Source organism: Microcaecilia unicolor, chromosome 9 (genome assembly GCF_901765095.1).
Source record: "Microcaecilia unicolor chromosome 9, aMicUni1.1, whole genome shotgun sequence".
NCBI classification, from domain to species: domain Eukaryota; kingdom Metazoa; phylum Chordata; class Amphibia; order Gymnophiona; family Siphonopidae; genus Microcaecilia; species Microcaecilia unicolor.
Window position 1 is genome coordinate 5,356,907 of NC_044039.1, and position 18,979 is coordinate 5,375,885.

Below are 18,979 nucleotides of genomic sequence, written 5' to 3' on the forward strand. Positions count from 1 at the left end.
ATAGCCAGGTCTCTTGCAACCAGTCACAGAATCTATGACAAGGCAGAATTGGTGTGTAGAGCCTGAGCGCGTTCATTAAAACTTGAGGACCATGGGTCAAATTTAGCACATGATGGAAAGATGCCGGTACTCAAATGCCAGGCCACCCTTCATGGGTGGGGTGAGCACTGAGGGACCCACCCCACAATAGCCAGGTCTCTTGCAACCAGTCACAGAATCTATGACAAGGCAGAATTGGTGTGTAGAGCCTGAGCGCGTTCATTAAAACTTGAGGACCATGGGTCAAATTTAGCACATGATGGAAAAGATGCCGGTACTCAAATGCCAGGCCACCCTTCAGGGGTGGGGTGATCACTGAGAGACCCCACCCCACAATAGCCAGGCCCCCTGCAACCAAGTCACAGAATCTATGACAAGGCAGAATTGGTGTGTAGAGCCTGAGCTCTTTCATTAAAACTTGGGGACCATGGGTCAAATTTTCACAGACAATGGAAAATGTGGCGGTACTCGGTACCCCCAAGCACCCCCTCAAAAAAAGTCCTGCTTCAGCTCCACCTTTTTCAGAAAAAGTACTCGGACAGTTGTAATATATAGAATATAATTGTATATTTAATCAGTAGTGAAGAACTTCAACCAAGTCAGGCGTTAACGAAGTTAATGCTCTAATGTCTTTGTAACCATGTATACTGTAGTCTTCATTGTCGTTGGGAGTACAAAGCAATTTGCTGACTTTTGATCAGATGCTCCAGATTGTCTGTATCCCTTGAGTGCTGTCATGACTTCTACCACTTCACTGCAGGATTCCTCCAGAGATTAAATCTGCTCTGACATGCTTTTCAAAATGTGCTGACCTCTGTGAAAACAACAGCTTTTTAGTAAACGAAAACCCTCTAATAAATATTTCTTGCCCACGAACACTTCAGCATTGCTTCAGTGTTAATGAATAAAGAAGAAGGGCCTGATAGTCGAAGGATTTATGCTCTTCAGTTGACCTCTTTGAAAATTTGCTAGGCCATTCTTTTTTTCATTCGGTGATCATCACCTTGTTGCATTTCTCCAGTAGCCAAATTCTTTGGACCACAAGTTGACCACGTGGGTTACAGAAGGCTTCATTTTTGGACATCTTGGTTCACAGGGAAGGTATGATGTTACACATTGTCTTCTGCTGTAAACCAGTTGAAAAGAAAAATCTACTGTGATTTGATAGCCACCACCCTGAGAACCTGAGAAGAGTCTTATCATTGGGACAATTCTCATATCTGCACAAACTTTGTTACTCTTTGGGAGATTGATTCCAGGTTCGGATCTATGATGAGATTATTCCAAAGGACAGGGTCCATTAAAGACATGGCTCTTTACTGGCTTTAATCAGGTTTAACACATGAAGCAAGGAGGTATTTAAAAGAAAAAACTGCATGGCTTGATTTTATCCCCATATAAGAGTTTAGCAGCCACCAGAAACATTTTTTTTTTTGTTCCATTTGTACCCCGCGCTTTCCCACTCATGGCAGGCTCAATGCGGCTTACATGGGGCAATGGAGGGTTAAGTGACTTGCCCAGAGTCTCAAGGAGCTGCCTGTGCCTGAAGTGGGAATTGAACTCAGTTCCTCAGTTCCCCAGGACCAAAGTCCACCACACCCTAACCACTAGGCCACTCCTCCACTGTTGCTACTATTTGAGATTCTACATGGAATGTTGCTATTCCACTAGCAACATTCCATGTAGAAGTTGGCCCTTGCAGATAACCAATGTGGCCGCGCAGGCTTCTGCTTCTGTGAGTCTGACGTCCTGCACGTATGTGCAGGACGTCAGACTTACAGAAACAGAAGCCTGCGTAGCCTTCTACATGGAATGTTGCTAGTGGAATAGCAACATTCCATGTAGAATGTCCAATAGTAGCAACATTCCATGTAGAATGTCCAATAGTAGCAACATTCCATGTAGAATCTCCAATAGTAGCAACATTCCATGTAGAATCTCCAATAGCAGCAACATTCCATGTAGAATCTCCAATAGTAGCAACATTCCATGTAGAATCTCCAATAGTATCTATTTTATTTTTGTTACATTTGTACCCTGCGCTTTCCCACTCATGGCAGGCTCAATGCGGCTTACATGGGGCAATGGAGGGTTAAGTGACTTGCCCAGAGTCACAAGGAGCTGCCTGTGCCTGAAGTGGGAATCAAACTCAGTTCGTCAGTTCTCTAGGACCAAAGTCCACCACCCTAACCACTAGGCCACTCCTCCACTCCTATTTTGAGAACAGCTCTCAAGTTCTGTTCATAGGGTACCATGTATATACATTTTCCTAGTAAACTATTCATAATTACAAGCTTTTATACTAAGTTGTAGAAAGATCTGCAAGCAAATATAACGATGGAGAGGTCTAAACTCTTGTGACTCATTTTTGAATATCCTCTGATAGCTACTTTACAGCAGTTGATAGTGGAAAATTAGAATTTAGAACACTGGAATTAAAACACAGGGTTTCTGTGTAATTCTAATTTCCAGGTACCAAGGAAAGATTTCCCATGGAATGGTAAATATTTGATCATAATAGAACAGTTCTTAATTCTGGTCTTGTTTCCAGGGTAGCAGAAGCATGCAAATGTATCTAATTCTTGGACCAAATCTATATACATTTTTCTCATGAATATTCTTTCTGGATAGTCGGCAAATCAGACACTTGACCAAACTTAAAGGTCTCTGCCAGAAACGTTTCAAGGGCTGCCTGAGCAGACTTTTCAAAAATTGCTGTTCTAGCTGTAGACTGAGATTCTTGAGTGCTGAACCCGATTCAGACTCCCACAAAAATAGAACATGTAATTCTATAATTGTGTACACACAGAAGCAACAGATAGCGCCACTTACATACCTAAGGGATCCTTTTACCAAGCTGTGGAAATAAGGGCCCTGTATTACCAGTGGGGGCTGTTATTCCCACGTGCCAGGGCTGTTTCTACTGCAGGGGGTAAAAAGCCGCCACACATACATGGCCATGCGGTATGAGAACTCTTACCCTGTGGCCATGTGACATGGAGTCCTTACCATCACCCATTGAGGTGGTGATAAGGGCTTCCACGCTAACCCAGCGGTAACTGGGCAGTGCACAGCAATGCCTGATTACCACGGGCTACCACTGCACAAGCCATTTCTGGGGGAAGGGGGGGGTTCTTTTTCTCCTGGAAATGGCATTTGTTCGGGATGAGACTACCACTGGCCACCGCATTGGGCTGGCGGTAGTCCCAGAAGAGCAAGTGGTAAGCCCACGTTGGGCTTACTGCCGCTTTGTAAAAGGTTCCCTACCCTTGATTCTATAAAAGTCACCAAAATGTAGGCAAACTCCCAATTTGGGTGTGCACTTTAATAGAATAATGAGCCAATATTAGCACTTATTAGATTTAATTGGGATTTACACAGGCAAAGTTTATGGATGCCTCAAACAAGGGGGCACAGAAATGGGAGGGTCATGGATGTTTTGGGGTGGATCGGGGGCATGGTTTTGAGTTACATGCGTAATTATAGAATAACGGCATTTGCATCGCATTTTTGTTAGTGCAAATAGCAGTGCACAAACTTACACTTGACCTCTCCGCTTAAGCGTTATTTTATAAACAGCACCAAATTTTAGGTGTGCCTTATAAAATACTGCTTAAACGGAGGTTTGTCAGTACCAATTATAGAATCTAGCTCATAAGGCCCGATTCTATCTATGACACCTAAAATTAATGTGCACTGGGCAATTATGCTTAAGCGTATTCTAAATACTGCGTATAAGTCTACGCACGGTATTTAGAATACTCCTAGGCACAGTTCGTGTGACTGAATCTACGCGCATTCATTTACACCAATGAAAAGCGGGTGTAAATCCCTGCGTGTAGATTTACTCACACTGGCCCATATTTTATAACAATGTGCGTAGATTTTGCAATGCCCACAAAATGCCCATTTTCACGCCCCCCTAACCACACCCCTTTTTGCCTGTGCATGTTAGAATTTAAGCGCGGTACATTACAGAATACACTTAGCAATGTATGCACGTAAATTCTAATTTTTGCCAATTAGTATAGCTTGTTAAGAGCTGTTAACAAAACACCCTTTTAAAACAATTAAGCTACATGAGTAGTTACCCATTTATGCGTGGAATCGCACGTAACTCTACATAAGCTATATAGAATCTGGAGGATAGTGCTGATCTATAAGGTAGCATGGATGTACTGTGGGCTGTTATTGCAATGGGTGTTCACCAAAAACTTACGTGCCCTCTTACTAAGGCACGTTAGCTCCCAAAATAGCAAAAATGGCCTAACGTGGGATGCACTTTTGCATCTGCAATCACTAACTGCATTTACATTAACATGCACTAAACTGGTTAGCACATAGGTTTACTACCCATAAAATATGTGGCTGTAAGTGCTTCTGCAGTAATTTTAGAAAATGGCCATGTGCTAATAACATAAGAATAGCCACACTGGGTCTGACCAGTGGTCCATGTAGCCCAGTATCCTAATTTCCAAACAGTGGCCAAGTCAGGTCACAAGTACCTGGCAGAAACTCAAATCATGGCAACATTCCATGCAGAACCCCAAAGAACAGCAAGATTCTAGAATCCTAAAGCATGACAAGATTCCATGCAGAATCTCAAAGAGTAGCAACATTCCATGTAGATCCCCAAAGAATAACAAGATTCTCGAATCCTAAAGCGTGACAAGATTCCATGCAGAAACTCAAAGAGTAGCAACATTCCATGTAGATCCCCAAAGAATAACAAGATTCTCGAATCCTAAAGCGTGACAAGATTCCATGCAGAATCTCAAAGAGTAGCAACATTCCATGTAGAACCCCAAAGAATAGCAAGATTCTGGAATCCTAAGAGTGACAAGATTCCATGCAGAATCTCAAAGAGTAGCAACATTCCATGTAGATCCCCAAAGAATAACAAGATTCTGGAATCCTAATGAGTGACAAGATTCCATACAGAATCTCAAAGAGTAGCAACAGTGGCTTCCCCATGTCTCTCTCTTGAATAAAACTATATTTCCTCCTATTTGTTTTAAAAGTGTTTCCATGTAACTTAAAACAACAACATTAGCACATGGCCATCAATAGAAAAAAAAATACAAAACTGCTTTGTTTTTTTACATCTGCAGTAAAAATGGCCTTAGCACACAGGAATGACTTATGTAAAGGTGCATTATGAGTAGTTTTTACCACAGCTTTATAAAAGGACCTCCTAGTCATTTAACACAGTGAAGTAGAATTGATATTCCATACGCCTCATTAATTAGGTTAGCGTCTTCCTAGCGTCTGGAATTCTCTTCCAACTTCATTGAGGGGTCCTTTTAGAAAAGCGTGCTAGCATTTTTAATATGCGCTAAATGCTAGAGACGCCCATATATTCCTATAGACACCTCTAGCATTTAGTGCACGCTAATCATTAGCGGGCATTAAAACCCCTAATGCGCCTTTCTAAAAGACCCCCTGAGTTCTGAACGTAATTCCTTGAGGTTTCATAAATCCTTGAAAGCCTGCCTTTTTTTAAAATTAAAAAATTTTTTTTTTTTTAGCACATTTACAATATATTTCAAGTACAACTCTTGAGATAGCAAAGATGACTATTAGTCATTATAGTATAAAGGAAAATAAATAAATAATGAAACCAAATCATGATCTTATGCTCATCTTTAGTCCACAATATGGAGGCAATACAAACTATATATCAGGAAAACTTATATTACTATTTAGCTTAAGAAAAAGGTGGCAGAAAAGAGAATCAAATGATTCTTAAGTTCTAAGGCGTAGAAGTTATTGCAGGTCTTGGTTGTGGTACATGTGAGCCAGCTAACTTAGCATCCAGAAAAGAATTCAATTGTTTAGAATCAAAGAAAATATGTTTAACAGAATTTAACTTTATAACACCTTTGCAAGGAAAATTTAACCAAAATAATACGCCCAATTGAACAACTTTCGGGCGAAGTTTAAGAAATTCTTGTCTTTTCTTTTGTGTAACCTTTGAGATGTCTGGATACATTCTTATTTTACAACCAGAAAGCCTGCCTTTTTTCTTAAAAATGTGTCCTGAATTCAGTTGAGGATTGTTCTACCATTTTTCTCAGATTTTGAACTGTCTAGAGCTACTTGGTTTTTTTTGGCAGTATTTAAGAAAGTCATGTAGTGTATTTTATTGTATTATGGTTTAAATTTATTTGACATACCACTAATCATGCAAGTACAGCATCGTGGTTTACAATATTAAATTAAATAACAAAAAAGATCAGAAACCAGAAAAGAAACTCCAAGACCGGACAGGATAAGGGAAAAATAGAGAAAACAGCAGTCAAGGGATCCAGCATAAACAGTCATAACAGATTACAGGCCGTGGGTGCCCAGCGTCAGACAATACCTCACACCAATGCTTACCGGGTGTCTCAGAACGTGGCCTTAATTAAGTGGGTCTTAAGAGCTACTTTAAATTTTGGAAAGGGCAGTTCAAGATGTAGCAGTGGCAAGAGCAAAGAGGTGATAGAAAGCTGATGGCCACGTAGATACTAAGCATGCAGCAGAGGGTGGAGGGATGTGAAGTCGACAATCACTCAATGATCGAAGGAGTCTTGGGGGGGCATATTGAATTATTGTGGAGGACAGATAGGAAGGTAATTCCATTGGAGAGGATTTTGTGAGCGAGTGTCAAAATCTTGTGTTAGATGCAGAAATCCACTGGAAGACGAAGAGGGGACTAGCATGGTTGTGTTTTGGGGCTCAGGCGAACATTCTTTTGGACAGAGCATGGGTGGGCCATGCGCATGATGCCAATTTACATGTGTCAAAATACCATACCCAGATCATTGATTATTTACGATCAGCAGATCTGTGAGAGAAACACTTCCAATTAATACTTTAAATTAGCTCATCATTTCATCAGTGAATGACGGCGCTGCTCCAGCTAGACGTCAGTATCAGCTGACTCAGTTGCCAGCTGATCCAGGAGGCAGTTGACCAGCAGGCAATAGCTACTACGTGTCAGCCAGTGATTGGGTAGTTATATGTTTTAAATTTCACCCGCTGATGTTAGTTGATGAATCCTCCAGCATGAAGGTAACAGCATGAGGACATTGTGTCTATTTTTCCTTGATTTTCTTTTACACATGTTTTTTTCTATGTGTTCAAAAATATGTTATGCAGATGTAGAAAATCATGTGCTTGTTGCTTGACTTGTGAACTTTACCTAAGGAAAAATTTGTGTTTTACTCCAGCATTAGTTATCAATAAATGTCGTGCGGTGTGGTTCCCTGAGGAAGATTACTGAAACGGGACCGTTGGAATCATCACGCAAGCTGGAGCATACACGATAAGTCTATTTGTGCACTTTATGAAAGATTGATATGAAAGATGATATTGTGATCCAAGAGCAATTAGTGCATTGACAGACTTAAGTACCATAAAAGATTTAAAACATAAAAAATATTTAAAAAGATACGGGGGGGGGGGGGGTTTAAGTCGATAATGAGACTTTTCCCCCCCTTTCAATAGAGACACCACAGCACAGCCAGTTTTGGTTGTTGAGTCATCAATTTACATGTGTAACATACTATACATTACACACACTGCATGGCACACTTAGTGTCAGGTTCTCAGGTTCAGAGCCCGCGGGGCTGGGCTCTGGAGCAAACGTGAGCCCTTGGGCTGCTGACGAGGAGCGACAGCAGCAGGCAAAACCCACCAACCAACACTGGGTAAGCACACCGGCAGGGACTGCAGGCACTGCCCAGTGAACCGGAACACATGGACTGGAATCCCCCGGACTGGAGGACACAGGACTGGAACACTGGACTGCAATCCCCCGGACTGGAACACACACCGGACCGGAACACACTGGACTGGAGCACACTGGACTGGTCCCCCGGACTGGAGGACACAGGACTGGAACACTGGACTGGAGCACACTGGACTGGTCCACACAGCTTCACCTGCACTTAGCTACTAAGCCCCCCAGGAGTTGAGCTCATGGGTTCGAGTAGCCGGCAGGACTTACTGGACGACACAGGGACCAGGACTAGAACAAGCTGTAACTGAAGTGCACCTAACTCCTAAAGTGACCAAAAGTGTTCCTAAGCCCAGCACCAACAGAAAAGCTCCTAAGCCCTCCACTAACAGCAGTGCTCCTAACAGAAATTAACAGGGGTGCCCCTACGCCCTACACTAACAGAAGTGCAGGGAAACCACAAGGGAAAAGGAAGGGAAGACAAATGTCAGACATAACACTGGTACTTCCTAAGCACCAAGCTGCAGCAGCTAAACATGGGTTCTCACCCTGGTGCTTCCTAAGCACCCAGCTACCGCAGCTAAACACAGGTCACGAGGAAAAGCGGGGTGTAATGGTGAGCACAAGGAAACAAGCAGGATAGCCAAATACCCAAACAACAAAAGGTGCTTCCTAAACACTTACTAACAAGGGTGCTCCCCGCACCAAACTCCAGCACTGCACTAACAGCAGTGCTACACACCGTAGCAAAAGGGAAAAACAGGGAAGTCAAACACACAATACACAAGTGCACACTGACTGCACGAAACTAACATAGTAACATAGTAGATGACGGCAGAAAAAGACCTGCATGGTCCATCCAGTCTGCCCATGACAAACTCATATATGTATACCTTACCTTGAATTTGTACCTGTCCTTTTCAGGGCACAGACCATATAAGTCTGCCCAGCAGTATTTCCCGCCTCCCAACCACCAGTCCTGCCTCCCATCACCGGCTCTGTTACAGACCGTATAAGTCTGCCCTCCCCTATCCTCGCCTCCCAACCACCACCTCCTCTTCCCCCCAACTGCTCCGCCACCCAATTTCAGCTAAGCTTCTGAGGATCCATTCCTTTTGACAGGATTCCTCTATGCATATCCCACGCATGTTTGAACTCCGTTACCGTTTTCATCTCCACCACCTCCCGCGGGAGGGCATTCCAAGCGTCCACCACCCTCTCCGTGAAAAAATACTTCCTGACATCTTTCCTGAGTCTGCCCCCCTTCAATCTCATTTCATGTCCTCTCGTTCTACCGCCTTCCCATCTCCGGAAAAGATTCGTTTGCGGATTAATACCTTTCAAATATTTGAACGTCTGTATCATATCACCCCTGTTCCTCCTTTCCTCCAGGGTGTACATGTTCAGGTCAGCAAGCCTCTCTTCATACGTCTTGGAACGTAAATCCCATACCATCCTCGTAGCTTTTCTTTGCACCGCTTCCATTTTTTTAACATCCTTCGCAAGATACGGCCTCCAAAACTGAACACAATACTCCAGGTGGGGCCTCACCAACGTCTTATACAGGGGCATTAAAACCTCCTTTCTTCTACTGGTCACTCCTCTCTCTATACAGCCTAGCAATCTTCTAGCTAATGCCACCACCTTGTCGCACTGTTTCGTCGCCTTCAGGTCCTCAGATACTATCACCCCAAGATCCCTCTCCCCGTCCGTGCCTATCAGACTCTCCCCGCCTAACAAATACGTCTCCCTTGGATTTCTATTCCCTAAGTGCATCACTTTGCATTTCTTCGCATTGAATTTTAATTGCCAAACGTTAGACCATTCTTCTAGCTTCTTCAGATCTTTTTTCATGTTTTCCACACCCTCCGGGGTGTCCACTCTGTTGGAAATCTTGGTGTCATCCGCAAAAAGGCAAACTTTACCTTGTAACCCTTCGGCAATGTCACTCACAAATATATTGAACAGAATCGGCCCCAGCACCGATCCCTGAGGCACTCCACTACTCACCTTTCCCTCCTCCGAGCGAACTCCATTTACCACCACCCTCTGGCGTCTGTCCGTCAACCAGTTCCTAATCCAGTTCACCACTTCGGGTCCTATTTTCAGGCCGTCTAGTTTATTTAAGAGCCTCCTGTGGGGAACCGTGTCGAAAGCCTTGCTGAAATCTAAGTAGATGACGTCCATAGCATGTCCTTGATTTAATTCTCCCATCACCCAGTCAAAGAATTCAATGAGATTCGTTTGGCACGATTTCCCTTTGGTGAAACCATGTTGTCTCGGATCTTGCAACTTATTGGCTTCCAGGAAATTCACTATCCTTTCCTTCAGCATGGCTTCCATTACTTTTCCAATAACCGAAGTGAGGCTTACCGGCCTGTAGTTTCCAGCTTCTTCCCTATCCCCACTTTTGTGAAGAGGGACCACCGCCGTTCTCCAATGTTCTCCAACGTTCTCCGCCGTTCTTCTAACCTGGACCTAAAGCAAGTAGCCAGAAGCAAATGTTGCGAAGGCCCTGAAGGAAAGAACCCACTTCCTTATCAAGGCCCTCCCAGATGATGTCACACTCCCTAGACCTAGGCAAAAGCACACTGACCCAGAGAGGCCCAACCCACACCAATGCAACACTGTGAAGCACTTGAAGCCAGTACACCCAAAGAGAGGTAGAGCAACTCAGGCAACACACACACAGGTGCAGTATAGTGAAACAATTAGAGCCATGCTGCTGGAAGCTGCCAGCACAGAGAGACAGAGCCAGCTCAGAAAGGAAGCTGACCCCCAGGAAAGAGGTAAGTTTGAGAGGGGTTCAGACCCCAATCATAACACTTAGACACCCCGACTTATGCTAGCCATAGACCTGGCAGAAGTGGTCCTGCCTAAACGTAGGCACATCCTACGTCGATTTGCGCTACTGGTCTAATCTTTGTGCCAAAATATCGAGACCTGGTGTTCAGTGCACAGCATCGAGTCCCCAAGTTCGCACTTAGCTCAAAAATGACAGATATTCCAAAGAAAATGCTGGGGATCAAGAATATACGCTCTCTATTGATATGGTAAATCAAAAAGCACTCTTTCCCCCTGGATTCTGCATGAGGCGTTAGTGTTGCCTTTGTAGCCCATTAAACACAGAGATCCGAAGCTCTTAGAACCTTGCCCTTAACTTTGATATCAAGAAGGCGATTAACTTTGTTGTTCAATATCCATTTCACCAATGGGCAAATGCCGCAAACCCTCATTCCCTTCAAGGAATCAACATTGTTGCTTCTCAGATTGGTGCTGGCACTTCACAACTTTGGTAAATACATGTCACCAGTGCTTTTTTTTTTTTTTTTTTCCATATTAACAGTTCTGTGAGATGCCACAGTGATGAGGCATGATGCAAGAGCCTAGCCTGAAGCATTCCCAGATGGCCTCATAAAAGTTCCTTGGTGATCCTCCCAGCTAACAGGTCTGCACAGTGCTAAGATAACAAACAACAGAGCACAAAACTTATCTCTGTTGCAGATCAATAACAAAAAGACTTTCCAGCAACATCCTATGCTGAAGAGATAGACTGATCCTTTATTCACTTTGGCACTGCCTTGCTGCTAAACTGTCAATTAAGCAAAATACTTTTTAAAAATCCAATCCAGCAAATTAAAAAAATATAAACAAATATAAAAACCCTTATCAAAATGCTTAACAGTGAAAATGTAGTCACGGAACATATGATAGGATTATTAAGCTAAAATAAATTGCCTTTACATACAATTTATCCACTCCTACCCTAAGATAATATTTAACCATCTCTCTGTCCTCATGTGCAACTTTCTTTAAATCAGTCACATTACGTTCTAACTCTTCCTACTTTTTTACCTATCTATATGTTACAACTTTGCCTTACCCTTCAATATCAATTATAATGTTCTATTACGTATTGTGTTGACATTGCAAGTAGTATACTATCAAAAAATGTTTTCACTGCATAGAGCAATCACTACAGAAATTTTGAAAATATAATTCTGCCCTAATTATCAGATATTAGTTCCGCACTTGAGCCAGCAGTGACAATTTATTGTTAATAGCCTCATAAGCCCAGGGGACCTTGTAATTAGGACACCAACTGTATGGCTATCATCATTGGCTCCACCACCAACCCAAAAAAAACTGCAGAGAAAAACTCCCGAGTTATCTCAAAAACAATACGGAGCAAAAAATCTGCAGTAAAAAAAAAAAATAAATAACGAAGGTGGGGTTTAATTATTGTTGACAAACTTTGAACCAAGTGCTCAGACAAATATCTATCATGTACCGCTGAAACTCTAAAGCTGATAATTCAATAAGAAGTCAAAATGTGTATTCTACAAATTTCCAGAACCCGGAGATAAATAAGTGATACTTAGCTTGACCCAAATGGTATTAAACCAACATCGTCCATGTCCACAGTATTCCTTCTTTATTTTGTCCAACCCAACGGTTCCAAAATGTAGTATCTTAGGTACATAAGTACATAAGTAGTGCCATACTGGGAAAGACCAAAGGTCCATCTAGCCCAGCATCCTGTCACCGACAGTGGCCAATCCAGGTCAAGGGCACCTGGCACGCTCCTCAAACGTAAAAACATTCCAGACAAGTTATACCTAAAAATGCGGAATTTTTCCAAGTCCATTTAATAGCGGTCTATGGACTTGTCCTTTAGGAATCTATCTAACCCCTTTTTAAACTCCGTCAAGCTAACCGCCCGTACCACGTTCTCCAGCAACGAATTCCAGAGTCTAATTACACGTTGGGTGAAGAAAAATTTTTTCCGATTCGTTTTAAATTTACCACACTGTAGCTTCAACTCATGCCCTCTAGTCCTAGTATTTTTGGATAGCGTGAACAGTCGCTTCACATCCACCCGATCCATTCCACTCATTATTTTATACACTTCTATCATATCTCCCCTCAGCCGTCTCTTCTCCAAGCTGAAAAGCCCTAGCCTTCTCAGCCTCTCTTCATAGGAAAGTCGTCCCATCCCCACTATCATTTTCGTCGCCCTTCGCTGTACCTTTTCCAATTCTACTATATCTTTTTTGAGATACGGAGACCAGTACTGAACACAATACTCCAGGTGCGGTCGCACCATGGAGCGATACAACGGCATTATAACATCCGCACACCTGGTAGGAATTCACTTTCACTCCGACTTTTCCAACAAGTAGTATAAATTCAGCATACAAATCCTATATTTCTCATTTCTCGGCAGTTATAGGAATTCCACTGTTTCGCTACTTCATCAGGAGAAAAACAAGAACGAAACCAATTTTTCCTTCTGGGCCCATATCGATAAGAAGGAAAAATTGGTTTTGCATGCTACGAGGGGTTATTGTGGACACCTGTGTTACAATGAGACATTGCAAGAGCAAATACATAAATAAATAATGTGATGGAATCTTGCTATACCTAGCATTCAGCACAATAGATATTATCTTCAGTCTACACGCAAAAGTATGTGAAGAACCCCCACCCCCATCTCTTCAGTGCACCATTGAAAATAAAAATCTTATCACAGGTATCATTTCACTTATCTTATTCAACTTCAGTCACATCTTCATATGCCATGAGGTATCCAACATGATTATCGTGTTTCGAAATCAGCATCGGGGACCTCATCCCATTCTGTCCATCCACATTGACGTGTCAGACTGGTTCATTCTCATCTGAGATTTCACTATGGCTGAACAGAATGCTATGAGGTCCTTGACATCTATGTGGAGAATGCTGGATTTTATTTTTACAGCACGATTTCCAACATTTTCATGTTAGGTCACATTATTTATTGATACATTTGCTCTTGGGATGTTTCATTGTCATTTGGTTTGATGTTTCTCAAGTAGTTGGAATTTTGGATTGCCCTTTATAAAGTAGGTATAAAGTAGAGACATTTTTGAGAAATGTAGAAGTGCTCTGTTAGAAAACTACCATCCCAGGGGAGGTGTTGGGGTACTGTGGAGAGGGGCGTACCATCGTTTGTTGATTTTGTGTCAGGCGGTTCCACAACTTTGGGCCTTGATAAGAGAACATAGTATGCTTGCTATGCTCATGGAATAATTCTCTAGGAGATGGAATAGATAATAAATTGAGTTGGGGTGACCACAGAGTACATGTCTGGGTGTAAGGGGGGTGAGATATTTTAAAAGATAAAGCAGAAATGTCTGGTGACACCCCAAGTTTGTAAGTCCTGTTGACATCCATAAGGCCAAATAGAAACGTTTGGCCAAAATTCAGTGCATTGCTTCATCCTTTGGTCTAATTCTGCCCCATGAACGAAGGTGACAGGATATGTGCACACACGTTTACCCCATACAGAGTAGACAATTTTCAAATAGCCACGTAAGTAGCCATTTAAACAAGTAAAGGGATTTTGAAATTGCCCCTATATTTGTGGCTTTCTAGCTATTGGTAATATATGTGTAGTATATATTTTGCTCAGGACCATTTCTGAAATGGGCGGTCTATAAAAACTATTACTACTACTACTTATCACTTCTATAGCTCTACAAGGCATACGCAGCGCTGTACACCATACATGAAAAGACAGTCCCTGCTCAAAGAGCTCACAATCTAAATAGGACAGACAAACAGACAGAACAACTAAGAGGTAAGGGAATTAAAGAGGTGGGGATAAAAGGGTACAGGGCAAGTGAGTAGTGGTTAGGAGTCAAAAGCAGCGTTAAAGAGGTGGGCTTTTAGCCTGGATTTGAAAACGGCCATAGACGGGTCTAGACGTACAGGCTCGGGAAGTCTATTCCAGGCGTGAGGTGCAACGAGATAAAAGGAATAGAGTCTGAAATTAGCAGTAGAGGAGAAGGGGACAGACAAGAGATATTTATCCACAGAACAGAGTATTATTATTTATTGCATTTGTATCCCACATATTCCCACCTATTTGCAGGCTCAATGTGGCTTACATAGATTTGTTAACATTGTCATTTCAGGATATCAGATACAGTTAGCGATGTGTAGCGATTAGGAAGGGAAGAGAGAAGAAGTAAGGGAGTGATTAGGGTAGTTATAGAAGGTGGGCGTTCCTAGTTGAGTGGGTTGGTGAGGTGACTTAGTGAGGCTATAGGTTCTCATTATACTAGCATTAGATTAGAATAACTACCCTGAAGATTTGGTAAATGTAGGCTGAATTGTTCACGAGTTAATATGTACACAGACAGACAAAAGGAAATGCACAAGCAATTATTTTTAAGAAAAAAAATTAAATGCAATCAATAACAGGATTTTCAAGTCTTATTATTACTATATTTGATTAGAAACAATCACAAGAAGGCAAAATGGTTTAACTTCTTCATACTGAGTAGGTGTCGGGATTCACATCCAAAATGGATTTAGCTCATGCTCCCCCCACCCAAGCAATAGCTGAAGGCACGTTATCTCCCCTCCCCTCAGTCCTGGAATCAGGGGCTGCTTTTAAGTATACTCAAAAGTACAACATTTTCATTCTCAGTAGGGAAGACTGTTGTACCAGAAACAAGACAGCAGGTGAGAGTGAACCACTCTGGTTTATTTATTTATTAGGATTTATTTACCGCCTTTTTGAAGGAATTCACTCAAGGCGGTATACTCTTGACATTATGGGGAGACGGCATCCTTTTTTCTGCATCCTTTGAATTTAAGAGTTAACGTCTCCTACAAACATACCCATTTACATAACGGTGTTTAAATATTTATGGCCATGTAAAAAGAATATTTCCATGAGTACGGTAAGCCAACAATAGCCAAAAGTCATGAAGCAGCACTTGAGAAACAAACAGCCTAATGCTTCTCCCTGGATCGGGTTAGAACATTTAGCAACGTCTTGTTAAATTCTGGCCATGCAGAGAATAACATGAAAAAAGGAAAAAGAAAATAAAGAACAGGAAACTCGGGAAGTTCAGCACTTAGGAATTATTCGCATAAAAACAGCGAAGCCTGGCTTTCAAAGGGAGCTCATTTGCCCTGCCCACTTTGTTTGTTGCTTGGCCTGTGGCATTTGTGGTAAATGTTCTAACTTCTTTAACTTTACATGAGTTTTCCTTTGAAATAATTGTGCCGTAGGGCGCCACTGTAATCGCAAATTAACACCAGCTCGGCATTTGTTTTTTTGTCCAGTTTCAATACACCTGCTAAAATATTTATTAAATGAATGAGACAGGAAAAACTGCAGCTCATGTGCAAAGGGGAAATATCCTCGTGCTGCTCCATCTGGATTACGGACTATAGAAAGTGAAGACACGAACTTTCCTGGGATGCAAAGTCCACTGGATAACTTCTTGTTGTTTGTTTAAATAATACCATAATTACTGTATCTTACCTTGAAATATTTATCTTTTTTTCTTGTTAATAATGTACATCTGTCCCATTGGCTTTTGCAAAAGGATGTGAGGTGTAATCAGTTAAACTAGATTTTATTTAAACATTCAGCAGTAACAAGAAAGAAGAGTGATAACTGTACAGTTCATCTCCTGTGAATTACCATTATTTGTTTTTATTTTATTGGCACTCGATTACATACTACTACTACTACTACTCGACATTTCTAAAGCGCTACTAGGGTTACGCAGCGCTGTACAATTTAACATAGAAGGACAGTCCCTGCTCAAGGAGCTTACAATCTAAAGGACAAATGTATAGTCAGTCAAATAGGGGCAGTCTAGATTTCCTGAAAGGTATAAAGGTTAGGTGCCGAAAGCAACATTGAAGAGGTGGGCTTTGAGCAAGGATTTGAAGATGGGTAGGGAGGGGGCTTGGCATAAGGGCTCAGGGAGTTGATTCCAAGCATAGGGTGAGGCGAGGCAGAATGAGCGGAGCCTGGAGTTGGCGGTGGTGGAGAAGGGTACTGAGAGGATGGATTTGTCCTGTGAGCGGAGGTTAGGGGAACGTAAGGGGAAATGAGGGTAGAGAGGTAATGAGGGGCTGCAGATTACATGCAAATCACAATCTGAATATTAATATAACACTAAACTATGCAAAATCTTCTTAATCGTCCTCTACCTTCAATGCCCGTCCACCTATTGTCCCACAACAAACTGATCTTAATCATGAAACAACTCCCAAAGATCCATATCATTCATCACCTCACCTTCCTCTTATTTATCTTTACATTGATCAATCACCTCTTCAACAGGGTCCAGGCAATGTAGAAGAATAAAACATAATACACGAAAATGAAATCAACAATATCATATCCTTCCTTAACCACTTGACCTTACCCATAAAACTAGACATTTACTGCTTTACAGAGTGATGCAATACCACAGGCAACTGATTCCACAAAATAGGTGTTTACTACTGAAAATTTCTATGCAGCACAAATTTATCTATATTTATTTATTATTTTGATTTAGCTCACATAATTCCGGTGCATTAGGTACTTCCCGGTTTCCAGAGGGCTTACGATCTAATTTTGTACCTGAGGCAATGAAGGTTTAAATGAGTTGCCCAAGACCACAAGGAACAGCAGTGGGACTTGAACCTGGCTTTGCTGGTTGTCGGCCTGATGCTTTAATCATTAGGCCGCACCTCAACTCTCATGCCCGGTGTTACTAATAGCTATTCTTGTGCCGGTCTCACAATCCACCCAGTTTGATAGATAATGAGGGTCCAACAACAGCAGGATCTTAAAGTAGCATCTCCATTCCACTGCTAGACAACATAATGTCCGAAGCATCAGAGTTACGTGATCTCAAATCTTCAATCCCTTGACAATCCTACATTCTCCACAAAGATTTCTTTGGAAGACCTGCCTGAACCACATTTCCACAGTCTAATTTTACCATCAGTAGTATTTCAAAAAAAGGACAAAAAAGGTTGCAATTGTTGAATGAGTCTAAGCAACTTGGTAATATGGGTTTCAAAAGACAATCATGAATCTAGCCAAATGCCCAAATCTGTTACTGATGACTTAGATGGATACATTGCCCATCAATCAATACAACAGATTCATCATGAAATGGCTTATTCACCCACTCATATGGACTCTGATTTTACCTCATTCATCTTAAGGCCATTAAAGCATTATCATAGAACAATCTGGTCTAGACCATTATTCAGATTGTCTCTCATTGCACACAAATACCTATCAATCGGAATATAAATCCAGACATCAGCAGCAAAATATAATACGTTTTCCCCATAGTTTTAAACTGAAACCTTTTATTAAGAACAAAATTACAGAGCATATTCAAAAGCATGGATTAATGAGACAAAGTCAACATGGATTTTGTGACAGGAAATCTTGCCTCACCAATCTACATAGTAACATAGTAGATGACGGCAGAAAAAAGACCTGCACAGTCCATCCAGTCTGCCCAACAAGATAACTCATATGTGCTAATTTTGTGTATACCCTACTTTGATTTGTACCTGTGCTCTTCAGGGCACAGACCGTATAAGTCTGCCCAGCACTATCCCCGCCTCCCAACCACCAGCCCTGCCTCCCAACCACCGGCTCTGGCACAGACCGTATAAGTCTGCCCAGCCCTATCCCCGCCTCCCGCCACCAGCTCTGTCACCCAATCTCGGCTAAGCTCCTTAGGATCCATTCCTTCTGAACAGGATTCCTTTATGTTTATCCCATGCATGTTTGAATTCCGATACTGTTTTCATCTCCACCACCTCCCGCGGGAGGGCATTCCATGTATCCAACACCCTCTCTGTGAAAAAATACTTCCTGACATTTTTCTTGAGTCTGCCCCCCTTCAATCTCATTTCATGTCCTCTCATTCTACCGCCTTCGTAACTCCGGAAAAGGTTCATTTGTGGATTAATACCTTTCAAATATTTGAACGTCTGTATCATATCAAAGAAATCTACTACATTTCTTTGAAGGGGTGAACAAACATGTGGATAAAGGTGAGCCAGAAGACTGGACATCCAAATATTAGATGAAATTTAATGTGGACAAATGCAAAGTGATGCATATTATTTATTTGTTACATTTGTATCCCACATTTTCCCACCTATTTGCAGGCTCAATGTGACTTACATAATACCGGAGAGACATTTGCATACTCCGGTGTAAACAAATACAAGGTGATGTTGTGGTAAGATAAAGATAAAGTTTATGTGGCACAGCCACATTAGGGAATCGTTCAACGGAACAGTTGTGTTATGTCCATGTTGTACTCTAGGTTTGTTGTGTTGCACGCTGATGATTCCCAGATCTACCTCTCCACACCAGTAATCTCAGCAGAAATCCAGTCCAAG

At 41.9% G+C, this 18,979-nt stretch overlaps 1 protein-coding gene across 1 annotated transcript in view; it reads right to left on the minus strand.

The window, feature by feature from the left end:
- Positions 1–18,979, minus strand: part of ANO2 (anoctamin 2) — a 242,727-nt gene that overhangs the window by 85,197 nt on the left and 138,551 nt on the right. Inside the window, 2 exon segments of the mRNA XM_030215259.1 lie at positions 13,392–13,428; positions 15,417–15,421. Of these exon segments, the coding sequence (XP_030071119.1) occupies positions 13,392–13,428; positions 15,417–15,421 (42 nt within the window).